The sequence below is a fragment of the Molothrus aeneus genome, chromosome 20 (genome assembly GCF_037042795.1).
Source record: "Molothrus aeneus isolate 106 chromosome 20, BPBGC_Maene_1.0, whole genome shotgun sequence".
Classification (NCBI taxonomy): Eukaryota; Metazoa; Chordata; class Aves; order Passeriformes; family Icteridae; genus Molothrus; species Molothrus aeneus.
Window position 1 is genome coordinate 5,487,290 of NC_089665.1, and position 15,462 is coordinate 5,502,751.

The following is a 15,462-nucleotide window of genomic DNA, read 5'->3' on the forward strand; positions in this document are numbered from 1 at the left end:
AACGTGATTCCTTTGCCCAGGATTTTTCTCCTGGGAAGCTGAAAGACAATGAGAGAAGCCTCAGAGAAAAGGAAAGCAATTCTTATCTCATTTGCTTCTCCTGTGTTGTGCTCACATGTGAAATGTGTTTAAAGATTGTTTCCCCACAGGTGATTGTTTCATTGGATGTAAGTTGGATGTGAGTTCTGTGAATTGTTTTGACTCATTTGCCAATCAGGGCCAAGCTGTGTCAAGACTCCGGAAAGAGTCACGAGTTTTCATTAATATCTGTTTAGCATTCTGTAAGTATCTTTTCTGTATTCTTCAGTATAGTATTCTTGAATATAATATAGTATTATAAAGTAATAAATCAGTCTTCTGACAACATGGAGTCAGATGCATCGTTCTTCCCTGCCACAGGAATTTACAATAAAGCACCGTGCTGGGAACACCTTACCATGGGATTGGAGTCTGCAATCAGATCCCGCAGGGAATCCAGGAACCCTTGGTCCTCCACCATCTGGGCATTGATGTCATGGAGCTTGGCCACACACACAGCTGCAGTTTTCCTCACGTAGGGGTCCTCATCCTTCAGGCACTTGCGCAGGGGCTCGCACAGGTACTCGGTGATTTTGTCCACGCGGATGCAGCCCATGGTGCGCACGGCCAGGGCACGGATCAGGGGGTTTGGGTCCTCACAGTCCTGCACACGACACAAACACACCTGCAGCAGCAGATTCCCTGTAACCAGACTGCTCTTACTTGAGCAGCATCTCTCTGATTGCATGCTAAGTGTCAGAACCCAGGAAATTCCTCTGACCGCCCTGGAGGACTCCAGACCCTGCCAGGGGGCTCAGAGCCCAAGGCCCCTGTGCCTTTGATTTAGCCCTTGGAAAAAACAATTACCAACGTTTATATGAAGAATTACAAGTCAAGAAAGTTTAAGTACAATAATAGTTAGTTTGTCACTGAGTGGAAAATAGATTTTTGAGGTTTTTAGAATGGGGGCCTGGGGTCCCAAGATGGAGGAATTTGGGCGTGCCTTGTCCTTTTTCCTTGTTCTTCCTAACCTCCATCTTCTGGGTGATGATGGCATTTTTAGATTGGTTTAGAGTAGAAGCTCACTGTCTAACATAGGTGATAGGTATTGGGAAGTTATTGTAAATAATGTACAGAGTAGTTTTTAGTATAAAAGATAACACCAGTGTGCCTCAACCGACCTGGCAGACAGACCTCAATGGGTCAGAGAAAGAATTTTATAGATAAGAAACAATAAACAACCTTGAGAATGAGAACAGAAGAGTTCTGACTCCTTCTTCAACTGCTGGGCTGGGAAAAGAGACTTTCTAACACATCTTGGGGTCACTCTGACCAGCAGAGATTCTGAGAGCTAAGAGCCAGGCAATTGTTTCAGATCAGGGGTAAAAGGGTGCTTGCTGCTTAGCAGAAATATTTTACTCTGTCTTGAGATGTTTCCTGTCCCTTCATTCTCCCAGCAAGGCTGCTTTCAACATGATCCAACAGCTAAGCTGGAGAGGCAGCTCTCAGCACCCAAAATCTCACAACAAAGTAATTTACTGATTTCCAACCTTCCTGGTTTAAAGGAGCAAGAAATAAAATGGGGGAAATCAACAATGCAACAGTCATCAAGGCCTGTTTCTTAATGGCCAAACACAAACATCCCTTAAGTTACAACACCTGGAGCACTAAGCAAAGGCTACTCTAGAGGTGCTTTTCTAAAGAGGAAAAAGAAAAGGCAGACAGGAATACAACGTTTCCTACTCCAACCCTACATAATTTTCCATGCATCCAATCCATCTACATCTCTGAGCTCCTCCAAATCAGCCTGTAAAAGGATGGCTACAGAATGACCTACAAAAGCATTTACCTTGCACTGTTCAAACTTCCTGCAGCTGAAAAACTAATTTAAGGTCTGCAAGAGAAGTGACACATCCCTACCAGTGCATTCCCCACCTTGAACTGGGAAGTGCTGAGTTAGTGCAGACCAGTGTCAACACTTGCTCTTCACTAACACCTGTCCCTCAAGCTGCCAAAAGGGACACCAGGCTTTCCTCTGCAGGGCAGGAGATGGAAAATATCATTTTGTTAGTCCATTCTAACAGAATTGCACTTTAAAGACAGACAATATTCTTTCCAGAGAGGAAGACAGGGACATCCTCTCTGACCAGAAGAGCAGACCTCTCAGCTTAGGTCTTCTCACCTCCTTCTGCCTCAAGAATCACAAAAGAAACTTGGAACCCAATCCCATTCCCCAGTGTCTCATATTTTATAACACTACAAGGAGTCTCAAACTTCTTCTAAGCACTGGGTTTTATCTTGCACAACATGAGAGTGGAATAACATTTCCTAGATAAGGAGAGGCAACCTGACAAGAGAACTAAAGGCAAGCCAGCAATCAGGCTGTTGTTTTTCCAGTGAACTGTCTCTCAGTTTCACCAGAGATAAAGGTTTTCCACACAGAGCACAGCTGGAACATTCAAACAGGAAGTTTGATATCCATGTCTCAGACACTACAAAGGCTGGAAGATGAAACAGATAAAATCTGTTTTCCAGTAGCAGAAGTTGGTAAAACAACAGAAGCAGCTTTCCCTGGAGCAGGCTCTCTCACAGCCACTCACAGGGCTGCTGAAGTCATCTCCTCTGCAGTAACCAGAAGGAACAACTGAGAAAGGACTCAGATCTGGTGGATTCAGCACCCTCCTCTAGGAGCCCAGCCCCAAAGCAGAGATAAAGCTCCCAAAGGACAAAGAGATGTGCTGGCAGGCACTGTGCTGGACCCTCTCCTGATGTGCCAGGGGAGCAGGTTACCTTCACAAAGCTGTTGACAGCCATGATGGCCATGTCTGGCTGGCTTTTGGCATAGTTCATCAGGTACAGGTAGACCAGCTTCTTCAGCTCCAGGTTGTCAGTCTGCATGCAGTTGACAACATCAGGGAACAGAGAGCTGGATACACAACACAAGGATGGAATCAGAGAATTGTTCAGGTTAGGAAACGCCAGCAGTTCCCCCAGCACTGCCACAACCACGTCCCCAAGTGCCACATCTAAACACCTTTAAAAACTCTGTCAGGGATGGTGACTCCACCACTGCCTGTTTCAATCCCATCTGAACCTCCCTGGCACAACTGGAGGTTATTTCCTCTCATTGTCACCTGGGAGAAGGGACTGACCCCAGCTGCACCCTCCTGTCAGGGAGTTCAGAGCGTGAGAAGGTCCCACTTGAGCCTCCTTTTCTCCAGACTGAGCCCCCCCAGCTGCTCCTCATCAGAGCTGTGCTCCAGCCCATCCAATGTCCTTTGTGTCATGAGGGACCCCAAACTGACCCCAGGATCTGAGGTGTGGCCTCAGCAGTGCCCAGCACAGAGGGACAATCACTGCCCTGCTCCTGATATAGGCCAGGTGCCATTGGCTCTCTTGGCCAGCTGGGCACACAGCAGCTCATGTTCAGCCACATCTGACCAGCACTCCTGGTCCTGTTCCATCTTTCCAGCAGCTCTTCCTCATTCCTGGAGTGTTCCATGGGCTGTTGTGACCTGACCTCCTATCACTGAGCCTCAGCCCATGCACTCAGCCTGCCCAGATCCCCCTGCAGAGCATTCCTGCCCTCCAGCACATCCACACTCCCACCCACAAAATAAAAACCAGAGGTTGCATGGCATGCAAAGGGGACAGTAACAGCACCAAGGAAGCCAGAAAAACAGGAGTTCCACTTTAGGCACCCTGCTGTTTAATGAAAGGTCACCTTCCCTTCCAAAGCAGTTTGCAATGGCTTTTATAATAATTTAATCTCTTCTACAGCTTTAACATAGGAGAAGGTGAAAATGCCATTTCCTAAATATGAACTAGGGAGTTCACCAAACAAGGAAATTCTACCATGCCAGCCCTGGAATCCACAAGAGGAAAAACGTTGCTTTAAAATGTTTTGGTCATGCAGGACACTTATGAAGAACCTGCCAAATTCCAGACTAGCAAAGTCCAGAGTGATTAGAAGCTTAAACACTGACAAGCTGGGCTTCACTCAAATGTCAAGCAGCCATCTGTAAACAGCACTGCAGAATAACACAGGAAGTTACACAGAGATTCTGCAGCTCCCAGGTTTGCTGTGGGGATCTAAAGGTGATGGGTAAATGCTGCTGGCAGGAAAGATTAGGGTTTTTTTCCCTTTCAGTTTATATGTTCCTTCATTCTATGATGAAGTCATGATGCTGAATTTGCAAGCTTATATTGATTTCCGTGGCAACAGACCAGGCTGCTGTGAATTCAGAATTACTGATTCTCTGCTGGGCTCCAGGAACAGGAGGGAGAAAGGGAGAAAGCATTCATCCTAACAGGTTTTTCTGGTTCTCTCAGAAAACAGTATTGGGGACAGTAAATGCCAGTGTCCTTCAGCTGCAGTAAGACACAGGTTCAATTTTAACATCAGCCTTTTTAAAATGCAGCTTAAAATTTATGCTGTGCCAGATAAGGCTAAGAAAAAGTTGGAATTACCTTTGTAACATTAAAAGCCAGGACAGCAAGCAGCAAGAAAACATCACCTAAAGTGCCACACAAAATGGATGAATTCTGGGTATGCTTTAGATAAAATGGGCTCTTGGCACTGAGCTAAACCCACACTGAAAACAGTTGTTTCTCTTGCTTTCAGTGACAGCAAGGAGTTTGAGACACCTGTGACTGAGGCACAGCACAGGCAGGGACACAGCCATCCTCAGCTGTTCCATGCACATGTGTCACCACACCTGAGTCCCAGGACAACCTGAGCTGCCACAGGTACAAACTGCTTTTACCTGACATCCTTCCCCACAGTCATGGCTGCAATAACCTTCTTTACAGCTTCTTTCCTCTTCTCTTTCTTTTCATTGTTGAGTTCAGCCTTCAGTTCAAAAATCTCTCCTGGCAGAAGGAAAAAAACAAAAAACCAGATTAAACCTCTCAGGAGAAGAAAAGGGTCTTGTTTTAGGGGTAATTCAAGAGTGAATTTTTGCTTTCTTGGCCTTTTATGGGAATCATAAAACTGCCCCAGCTGCACTTGGAAGCTGTCAGACCTTTTGCAGAACATGGTTCAGTGAGAAGCAAAGCTGCAACACTCCAGGGACTGATATGACTCCACCTTGCAGAGGAAAATGCCACAAACAAGAACCACGCTGCGTGTGGCAGCTCTCCCACCTCCAGGACACCAAATCACATCCCTGGAGCATCTGTTTCTCTGAGGCAACCATTACATAACCAGCATGAAAAGATACTTGGAGATGCCAGATTCGTGCCTGCAAGAAACAAACTAAGCTAGGAATTTTGCCCAGACTTTTTTAAGTTTTGCTCATCATTGAAAGCTTCCTCAGAAAGTTGGAGTGGAGCCCAAATGCTGTGGTTCCTGAAACAGGACAGCGTGTGTTTAGTCCAGTGGAAAAAAGCTAAAAAGACAGAGCTACCACTAACAAAAGCTGCATGAAACAGAGTCTGTCTGGATTCCAAGGCTCCCAAAGCAGCATTAATTCCCCCAGATATGACTGTGTAGAAAGCCAGTTCAGGCTGGGTCACCAAAGTGGCAATCACGTTATAGAATAAAACAAGATGTGCAAAAGGCTGTTTATCAGGCCTGCTCCAGGCAGAGCCAGTGGTATGAGAAGGATAATGCTCCCAACAGACAGACAGACAGACAGCTTTCCTCAGGAAGGACAGCCAGCAGCATTCCCACTGGGAGCCACAGCCTGAGCACATGTTACAAATATCCAAATATCCCTGACAAGCTCTAGCACCAACTTTCCATTCCTACACTTGCTCAGAGCAGCAGCACTAATTAAAATTTGACAGAGAGAGACTGCCAGGGACTCCAAAAAAGAAGAGAAGCTGCTGCAGTGCAGAGACCACTCGTCATCCCTCCTGCCTGAGGAAGAGCCTGGCATTACTCACCCAGAGCTCCTGCCCTGGAGCAGAGCTGAGACAGCTCCAGCTCTCACCCAGCCCAGACTGGCTCCCTGCAGCCAGCCCACAAAAACCTGCCTTCAGCTCTGAACTTTCAGAGTTACTCCTCTGAAAGATGTCAACTGCATTAGGTTCATTGATGAGCTCATTGTGAAGCTTAATGACACATAAATACATCAACAGTGTGGGTTTTTTCACTGGCAGGCATTCAGAGGGAGCACTCAGCCATTTTGCAAAGGAGAGGTTAATGCAAACCATTTTCCACATCTGCTGGAGAATGATCAGGCTTAAATTGCACTCAGCAACAGTGTTTTGTTCAAGAACAGGTTAGAAAATGTGCCTGGGACAGTTTCAGCAGAACAAGCCCTGCCCTGAAGCAGCTGAATGAGTAAAGTGATCCCCAAAAGCCTTTCCAGGATTCCCATTTTTAAGGGCAGCAGCTTGTCCTGAGGTGAGGTAACCACCACACCTGCAGTAAAGGCACAAGAAAGTCAAACAGTGCACCTGAGCTTTGGAGAAAATGGAAGCAGGAAAACCCTTTATGTTTGCTTGATGTATATATCCAAAATATTAAATTCCCCACATCAGCTTAATCCTGTGATGCCCAGATTAACAACCATCCCTAGCCTGGCACCTGTTAGCCCATAACCAGAACTTTGTCTCTGCACTCAAATCCCATTGCTTTGCTTTCTGATCCTTGAAAAAACAGCAATTTGGGTCATTTTGTGAATCACAAAAACGTGTAATACCCCAGCTTTGTCTTTTGTCACCATGTGACCTACTTTGGAAGTTTCTCCCTGGATGATTAAGAAGAGAAACAGGGACAGAGCTACCAGAAAAGCACACAAGTTCTCCTGCCTGCAGTTAAAAAAGCTGTGTAAAAATAACCACCCACCACCTCCAATCCACTGCACCAGCTCAACACCAACCTTTTTTATTGGTTGTGAAGTATTTGGAGTCCGTCATGGTTCCAGTTCCTTAAAACACCTGAGAATATGAGGAATAAAAAAAGAACAAGTCAGCTCCAAATGCAGTTTGGTGACAACAGCCAGTTTGTGAGGCAGGAACTCGAGCAAGGACGGTTGGTGAGTGAAGGAGGAAGCAAAAGCTTCACATCCACAGGCACGAGTTCCCCAATCTTCATCCTGCACCTGCTGCTGGCTTTACTTGGCAAAGGCAGGGATTTAAATGGCTTGGTAAAAACACAACAGTGGAGCTCAGCCCAGCTTCCTAAATTCTCAGTCACAGCAGGCAAAAGGTATTTTTTGAACTCCTTATAACCAGCAGATGCTGGTGTGCTCTGCAGCTGTCTTTCCTGGGTACACAGATTCATTTTCCAAGGAAAAGCACATCCAGTGTCTCGCCTGGCAGGAGAAGTCCATGTTTCAGACAAAGGAAACTGTCATCTCATCTCCCCCTAACGATATCTGCCTGTGCTGCATCTGATGGAAGGCACAATTAACCCCACTTGCAACACCCACCCCCAGGCCTTTCATTGCTTTCCCTGCTTTTGTTCCCAGCAGATGCAAAACAGTGGTTTTTGGTTTTTTTTTGAAAAGAGAAACCATTACTTTTGAGTTTTCTCAAGCTTGAAATTGAAATATTTCTCTGCCAAGATCTGACATCCCACCTCTGAGACACACACACAGAGCTCATTATTTCAGTGCTGCTCTGGTTTTTTTTGGTTTTTTTTTTTTTTTTTTGTGGATGGAAAAATGCTGTTGGAGCAGCAAATGCTCAGCAGAGCCACAAGAGTGGTCTCACCAGTACTTCCCTTGCTCCACAGAACTAAATTAATGCCTTGGAATACAGGGATTGCCCAAACATATGTGGATATCCATAATTTCATTCTTACAATTGCTAGCCCTGTGACAAATATAAAGCAATTTTCAAAACAAGCAGAGGAGTGGGCACTTGTACTGCTTTTGATGAAAGTCTGTATCAATGCTAGGAACTATGACCCTAAAACCATCTCAAAAAGGATTTTATCATTTCTTTCCTCCTTTTTCTATCTTTTTGGCCCCAATTCCCCTTTTCTTACACATCCTTCCATGACCTTACAGGCTGCCAGCAAAGCAGTAAATCATCTGTTCCCTAAATGCTGCCTGTCTTGCCTCTAAACCCTGCAGGTCTTGCTGGCTCAGCAGCAAAAGGACCAGCACAGCTCTGAACTCCAGGACTGCCCAGCAGTGCAATCCAACTGTTCTTCCTTAACCCTTTCCTCCCTCATCCCTTCACCAACCCTAATGCCATCACCTTCCCACGTTCCCCCATCCACCTGGATCAGCTGAACACCCCAGCAGTTGAATTCCCAGCAGCTGCTGAGGGGCACTGCCCCAATTTCCACCCTTTTTTCATGGGATCATCCTGTCCAGTTGCCAAACATCTGGATGAGGATCAACCTGTTGCTTTTCCCAGCTTGCTGGAGCTGCTGCCTGCCCTGTTTCCACCTCATCCAATTAGGCTGAATGACTGGGTTTGCTTTGATTTCTCTCCCTTTCTGCTCCTGCCAAGCCTGTGGAGACAGCTCTGGAAACACATTCCTCGTGCAGAGGAGGTTTAACCTCTTTCCAAAACAGAGGCTGGGTTGGGAAAGCCACAATGAGTGTAATTTTTCCAGCAAAAATCTCACAGCCCCTCCCTGAAAGCAGAGGCTGCTGTGGAGCTTTTATTGTAATTAAAATCAGAGCCTGTGTTCAGCTGCAACATTATTGCTGACAGAGTCCTTCGGGTTTGAGCTCAGCTTAAAAGGAAGACTTAAAATGTTTTTCTCTGCCAGAGTATTTGGCACAGTGCCATGCAAAAAGCACTGAATGTGGCCTCGATGTTCTTTGTTTGCATTATGTGGGGATTTGTCATCCAGGGTCACATCTCAGCTGAGCTACTCTAATACAGCTTTAGCTGGGGCCAGAGCAGCAGATTAGAGAGAAAATAGAGGGGGGGGAGGAAAAAACCCAACCCAAGCACCATAAACATCAGCCCAGTTGAATAAAGCTACACACAGAGAGGAAGGAACCCTGCTGCATTTCAGAGATGGTCATTAAACCCCAAGGGCAGCACATTATGTTGTTTTCCTCCTTTCAGATATTGTTGTTTTTCTCCTTTCATATACTTGGAAACATGAAAAATCCTAGAAACACTCAGACAGGGCCAAGCACAGCTCATGGCTCCTCTGATGGATGCAAATGAGAGGTGCCTTAGGTGAATAACCAACTTGCCCTACTCCATGTGCAGCACAGGAAAAAGCTCCTTTTCTCACAAGCACCCAGATTGCTGCTTCATGTGTGTCAGAGCTTGCTTTGCACACTGTTCAGAGACAGCCTGCCAGCAGCACTGGGTATTATCTCATCACTAACAATCTCAGCGTGCTTTACAGCAAATGGAACCAGATATTTCAAACACTGCTGTTTGTGTGACTGCAGAAAATGCCAGCTCCTTGTAAATCTAAAAGCAAGGAGAGCCAAGGTAAATTAGAGCATCATGAACAGCCTTGTATTTTCAGAAGAAAAATCTGCTTTAGACTGCCCCCTCCTCACTATTGTTCTGTGCTGAGATGGAAACAGGTAAGAGCAAAAGGCTCTTCCTGAGCAAAAGGCTCCTCCTGATCCAACCCCAGAAAATCAGAAGAGATGAGAGGGAGGAATGGCTCCAGAAAGCTCCAGCAATGCTCAGTGCTACCAACAGTGCCTTGACATTTCAATACAGACTGAACCAAAGCAGGATAAGCCTCCTCAGCCCAAACCCACACAGAAAACCTGACCCTGTGTCTGAGCAACACCTGCTTGACCCCACACATGATCTCAGTCAGCCTGACCCACTCCCCAGCACTGATCCCACACAGGAGGGGGCAGGTTTAAGGGCCTTGGGATTAAGGCAAGCTCCTGGACATTGAAACCATCAATCCCTAAATCTCTCCAGTGATCCCTGGTTTAACTCCAGGGGAAGTGGTGCCACCCATTTTTCCTGGAAAGCCTCTCAAGGAGCTGTGTGATAGCCCAAGCGTGGCCCAGGCCAGGAAGACAAACAGAGCAATGGAACCTGGATAGCAGAGGGGGAGCTGTGCCTGCAGCCCTGAACTTGTGCTGGCACGAGGATTTTGTTCCCATCCTGGGGACCAAACACCCCCTTGGTGGTGCCCAGTCCCTGGAAGCCCCATCCCAGCCCCTCCCACACCTCCAGCAGGACTCCCAGCACCCACCCACCCTTCACTGGCACCCCAGTACCCCCCTCAAGCCCCCTGCCCACCAGCCCTTCCCCCTCAGCACCATTCCCCAGATCTCTCCCAGTATGCCCCAGTCACAGGAGCATTCCCCACAAATCCCAGTTCCCCTCCTCAGCACTCCCAGTCCCTCTCAGCACCCAGCCCTTATCCCTGCTTGCTCCCACCAGTATCCCAGCACCTTGCAATACTCATTCCCATCCCACCAAGGCCCATCCCAGTCCAATCCTTCACCCCAGACCATTGTCTCCTTCCGGGACCCACTGACCCCACTCCTCTCACCCCTCCATCTCCTCTGCAACCACCTGCCCAGTCCTCCCTGTGGCCTCTTCCAGTACATCACCAGAGCCACTCCCAGTGCCTCACCAGCGACTCTCCCACTCCATTCCAGTTCCCCCCTCCCGGTACCGCCTCCCAGTGCCCCTTCCCACCTTATCCCAGGTGTCCCTCCCAGTGCCCCTCACCTCTCCCAGTGCCCCCTCCCACCCTATCCCAGTTCCCTTTCCCAGTACCCCTCACCTCCTCCCAGTACCCCCTCCCAATGCCCCTTCCCACGTACACCAGTCCCCCCACCCCTGGTCTCCCCCCGCTATCCCCTCCCAGCGCTCTCCCATCATCCCCCAGCCCTTCCCTGAGCAGTTTCTCTCCCCTCCCTATCCCAGTTCCCCCCACCTCCTCCCGCCATCCCCTCCCAGCACCCTCCCCACCCTATGGCGGCACCCCAGCACTGCCCTCACCCCTCCCAGCGCCCCCTCAGCCCCTCCTAATTTCCCAGCAGTGTCCGTACCCGCCCTGCCGCAGTGTCCCGCCGCTGACCCTCACCGTTCCCCGTGTCCCTCCCGTCCCCTCAGCCCCGGCCCCACTCACGGACCGGACTCACCGCTGCGGGGGCGGCGGCGGAACCGGAAGCGGCGGGGCCGGGCGGACTTGGATCAGCGAGATCAAACCCTCCCCGCCCAGAGCGGCCGCGCCCCGCCACCATAGAGCGGCGGCAGCGGGCGGAGCGCCGGCGGCCCGCGCTTCCGGGAGGCGGGGCGGGGCCGGGCCGCGGCGCCCCCTGGCGGCGGGGCGGCGGGGCGGTGTGGCGGTGTCATGGCGGAAGTGGGCGCTCACCTCACGGCGGCCCCGGCCGGTGAGGAGCGGCCGTCCGTGTTCGAGGCGGTGGCCCAGGACAGCCTGATGGCCGCCGTGAAACCCGCCCTGCAGCACCTGGTCAAGGTGAGGGTGAGGGTGAGGGTGAAGGGAGAGGTGGGAGGGCTGGCGTGCAACTCCGGCCGCATTCGCAGGCAGCGGGACAGTTGTGAGTCACCTGGGTTTGAGAATTAGAGGCGTCGTTTACTTCTGCTGTGATTTATAATTTAGCATTTTACTCTGCCTTCAGGTCCTTCCCTGTGAGGGTGGGAGGCCTTGGCGCAGAGAAGCTATGGCCGCCCCATGCCTGAGGGTGTTGAAATCCAAATTGGATGGGGCTTGGAGTACAGGGATAGTAAAAGGTGCCTGGCTGGAACCAGATGATCTTTAATGCTCCTTCCAACCCAAACCGCTCTGATTCCTTTTGGTTTGTGTCACTTTTGCAACAGGTACTTGCTGAGTCCAATCCTGCCCGGTACGGGTTCCTCTGGCGGTGGTTTGATGAGATTTACGTCCTTCTGGATTTGCTGCTCCAGCAGCACTACCTGGCCAGGTGCAGCGCCTCCTTCTCTGAGAACTTCTATAGCATGAAGAGGATCCCCATGGGAAACGGCAGACAGCAACCTCTGGCCACAGCTGGCCTGCCAAAGAGGCACCACTGGAAATCTCTGCTCCTGCTGGTTCTTGTTCCTTATCTGAAAGGAAAGCTGGAGAAACTGGTGTCCAGCCTGAGGGAAGAGGATGAATACTCCATCCACCCTCCCTCATCATCCTGGAAGCGCTTCTACAGAGCCTTTCTAGCTGCCTACCCCTATGTGAACATGACCTGGGAGGGCTGGTTTCTTATCCAGCAGCTGTGCTACATCCTGGGCAAGGCTGAGCATCATTCCCCCTTGCTGAAGCTGGCTGGTGTCCGCCTGGTCAGGCTGACTGCAGAGGATATCCAGGCCCTGGAGAAGAAATGGGCTGAAAGCACCTCAAGTCAAACACACAGGTATGGCAGAACCTGGCTCAGGTGTTGCTCTCCAGGGGGGTCTGTGGGTGTGTAAATTTAGAGGTGATGCTGCAAGGTAAAAGTGCCTTGTTCTCCAAAAGTTCAAGATGAAAGTTCACACTGACAAAATAGGCTCCAAAAGGGTGTATTGTGAGCAAAAATAAGGAAACCAGTAGCAGGGATTAGCTTGAAACGATTTTGTGGTAATAAAATTTCAGAGTTTGGGGGTGTTTTTGGGCATGCAAGCCTTTATTCTGTTCAGTCTTCCCCTGCACTTTTCCAGCAAAGGAGGTGCAGCAGTTGCAGCAATGTTGCTGAAAGGATTGAAAGTTATTTCTTTGATTTTCCTAAGCAGCAGCTAGTCATGGTCACACTGAATACCCTGTGAAATGGTGACCTGGAGTGAAACACTCTGTGCTCTAGGATCCTTCAATCCAAATTATTCTGATTTAGACTTCTGAAAAAAACAGGATTTGGATTTCCTTAAAATAAAAACAAGAATCCAAAACATCCTAATAAGTGCAAACATAGGGACACAGTGACCAACTAATTTAGCATTAAGGAGCTGTATGAAGCTGTCACTCCCCAGGTGCTTTTCCCCATGGTTTCTAGATGGATAAATGTGCAGCAGTAACCATCTCTCCCTGCTTCTCTCTGCTGCAGCCTTTCCTCTCAAGTGCAGTCGGCCCTGAAGAGGGCTCTGGGTGCCGTTGCCTTCTCGCTGTCCACCGGCCTGTCCGTCAGCGTCTTCTTCCTCCAGTTCCTGGACTGGTGGTACTCCTCAGAAAACCAGGAGACCATCAAGTCCCTGACAGCCCTCCCCACCCCTCCACCTCCTGTGCACCTGGATCACGAGCCCAGCTCAGCTGTCCTGCCCAGCCTGAAGTCCGTGTGCCCCCTGTGCCGCAAGGTGCGCGTCAACGCCACGGCCCTGGCCACGTCCGGCTTCGTGTTCTGCTACCGCTGTGCCCACGGCTTTGTGAAGGCTCACCAGCGCTGCCCAGTCACAGGCTATGCCACAGAGCTGCAGCACCTGGTCAAACTCTACTCCCCTGAGAGCTGAAGGGCTCCCAGGAGCCTCCAGCAGCTCTTTGGACATGCCATGGAAGGCTTCAAACAGCTCCTCGGTGAGCTCTGCAGCACTTGGTGGCTCATCGGCTTTGCTGCCTTTGCACGTTCTGGCAATGCTCTGCCCTTTGTTGATAAGCTGTTCAAACATCCTGGCAGTTGCAGAGGTATCACACAGCCCCAGCCTGTCAGCCAGCACAGAAATGCCTTAAAAGACAAGCTGAAAGGGAGAAAACATTGATTTGGATAAGAGGAATGTAGATGTGAGGATCAAAGACCAGCACTGGTGCTGCTGGAGGGCATGAGCCAGCAAATTAAAGAGGTAGGGAAGTTCTCCAGGCAGGTTTTTCTTCCCTAGGCAGCTTCCCAGGCCCTTGTGCTGCCCAGGGTGAGCTCTGGCTTTTGTCAGAGGTGGAGACAGGCTTAAACCTCTGCTCTTCAGCCTCCTGCATTTTCAGGCTCTTCACCTTGGAATTGAGAACATCACCCTCCTAATTCCCATCAACGGTTCCAAATTAAGACTTTTGACTGTTTAAGGGAACACGATGGACAAGAGGAATGTGACATTTTCTGCACAAGAGAGAAAATGACAAACCAGATTAAAACAAACTCCCAACTGATGAGAATGATTTATTGTTAAATAAGTCTTTGCATTAATTATTATCTGCTTTTATAAAGCAAAATTCTTTCTTGGTTGAGAACCTAATTTAATTCTTTTCTGGTTATTGGAAAAACACTTTGCTCCTCTGGGGGCTCTATTTACATAAGAGAGACAAGACTAAAGCTGCTTTCATCTTTCCATGTGATGGTAGTGGATGTAAGTTTAGCATTTTGTAGGCTGAGAATCTTTAATGTCTGAGCATTACATTGCAATTATTCCAGTCCCAGCCATGTAGCACATTGATATCAGAACAAAACATCCTTCCACTGAACACAGGAGGAAAGAAAAGCTGTGTGGCATGGCTGGCTCTTGCTTGCCAGCTGATTTTTCAGATGGAAGGCTGTTTTCCTGACTCTAGGGAGCAGCAGTGCTCCAGATATCACGGTGACAGGGCTTAGAGAATACAAGAGCCAAGTTTCTGTGCAAAGTCCAGACCCCACTCTGGTCTTTCCAGATTAAGAGCTATCTCCTAACATTTAATCCACTGAACCAGGCATCTCATTTTCCCTCCACTTTAGCTCTGTTTCAGAAGATAAAAGTCTCCAATATTCTCCTTCACTTCTAAGCAAGAGAGTAAGGTTATTGAATAATGTGGGAAAATGCAGTAATTTGAATCTTCCCCAAACCCCTAATAAATGAGATTTGTTCCTGATGTTTTATTATCTCCGTACACCTCCCTGACCCTTCTACCTGTGCCCCTGTGGAATAATAACAATAAAAACTGTCTCATTTCTCTCTTCTCCAGTAGGAATGGGGTCCATGAAGATACTCCTCTTCCTTTAGAGAGCCAGTAAGAACACACATGTCTTACTGGAGGACAAATCACATCAAAGTGTGAGATTTTCTGAGGTTCCAAATCACTTTTTACTTTTTGTTAATGTCCTGGTGACTCCAGTGCAACAGCTCATTTAATTAAGCATTTGACTGATGATTGCTTTTCAGGATAGGTTTATATCCCTTTTATCCTTCCCATACTTTCCAAGGTACTTATCTGCTGCTCAGGGAGAAGCTGGGCAGGTGTGGGACACTCACCCTCAGCACTGCAGGGCTCTTGGGGAGGTTCATCCTCCCTCTAATGCAGAATTCACTAACACACAGCAGTTATCTGATCCCACACTGCTCCAGGGCCTCTCCAGCTCCTTCTCCCAGGATTAATGCCCCTTCCTCTCCCCAAAATGTCCACCTGCCAGGCCCTGGCTGCTTTCCACTCCTGCACAACCCCCTGTTCCTGCCAAACTTGGATTTGGCCACCTCCAGGACCTGCACAGAACCATCCACATCGAAGCCTCCCATTTCTGAGCAGCTGTAATTTCTCCTTTACACATTAAATTGTCCTGCAAAGCTTAGCTGAGTAACAAGCATCAAACCCACCATGGTGACAGGCTCAGCAGATACCTGACAGATTTCTTGTGTTCCTGGAGATGGCTGCAGGATGCCAACTTGGATTTGACTCCTTTGAAACCTCCTGTC

The 15,462-nt window shown here is 48.8% G+C and overlaps 2 protein-coding genes across 5 annotated transcripts in view; one reads left to right on the forward strand and one right to left on the reverse strand.

Annotated features, from left to right (window-relative positions):
* Positions 1–11,076, reverse strand: part of AP2B1 (adaptor related protein complex 2 subunit beta 1) — a 78,495-nt gene extending 67,419 nt beyond the window's left edge. For 2 of the 4 annotated variants that reach the window (XM_066563215.1, XM_066563212.1), the window contains exons 1-5: positions 11,019–11,076; positions 6,849–6,906; positions 4,785–4,890; positions 2,809–2,944; positions 437–682 (exon numbers count right to left, since the gene is read on the reverse strand). In XM_066563215.1, the coding sequence (XP_066419312.1) occupies positions 437–682; positions 2,809–2,944; positions 4,785–4,890; positions 6,849–6,885 (525 nt within the window). In that variant the 5' untranslated portion in view covers positions 6,886–6,906; positions 11,019–11,076. Of the gene's footprint in view, positions 1–436; positions 683–2,808; positions 2,945–4,784; positions 4,891–6,848; positions 6,907–10,925; positions 10,947–11,009 lie in introns of those variants that run through there. The other 2 variants (XM_066563213.1, XM_066563214.1) reach the window with 2 other exon arrangements.
* A 146-nt stretch (positions 11,077–11,222) lies between these two features.
* PEX12 (peroxisomal biogenesis factor 12) lies at positions 11,223–14,739 on the forward strand. Its single transcript, XM_066563482.1, has 3 exons — positions 11,223–11,356; positions 11,719–12,263; positions 12,927–14,739. The coding sequence occupies exons 1-3, from the start codon at positions 11,231–11,233 to the stop codon at positions 13,324–13,326; spliced, it is 1,071 nt and encodes a 356-aa protein (XP_066419579.1). The 5' UTR covers positions 11,223–11,230; the 3' UTR covers positions 13,327–14,739.
* The last annotated feature ends 723 nt before the right edge of the window (positions 14,740–15,462 follow it).

Excerpts from the sequence above, each read along its gene's own strand:
- PEX12 (XM_066563482.1), top strand. The coding sequence starts at position 11,231 with ATGGCGGAAGTGGGCGCTCACCTCACGGCGGCCCCGGCCGGTGAGGAG. Across the intron at positions 11,357-11,718 it reads CCCTGCAGCACCTGGTCAAG|GTACTTGCTGAGTCCAATCC; the intron begins GTGAGGGTGAGG and ends CTTTTGCAACAG. Across the intron at positions 12,264-12,926 it reads ACCTCAAGTCAAACACACAG|CCTTTCCTCTCAAGTGCAGT; the intron begins GTATGGCAGAAC and ends TCTCTGCTGCAG.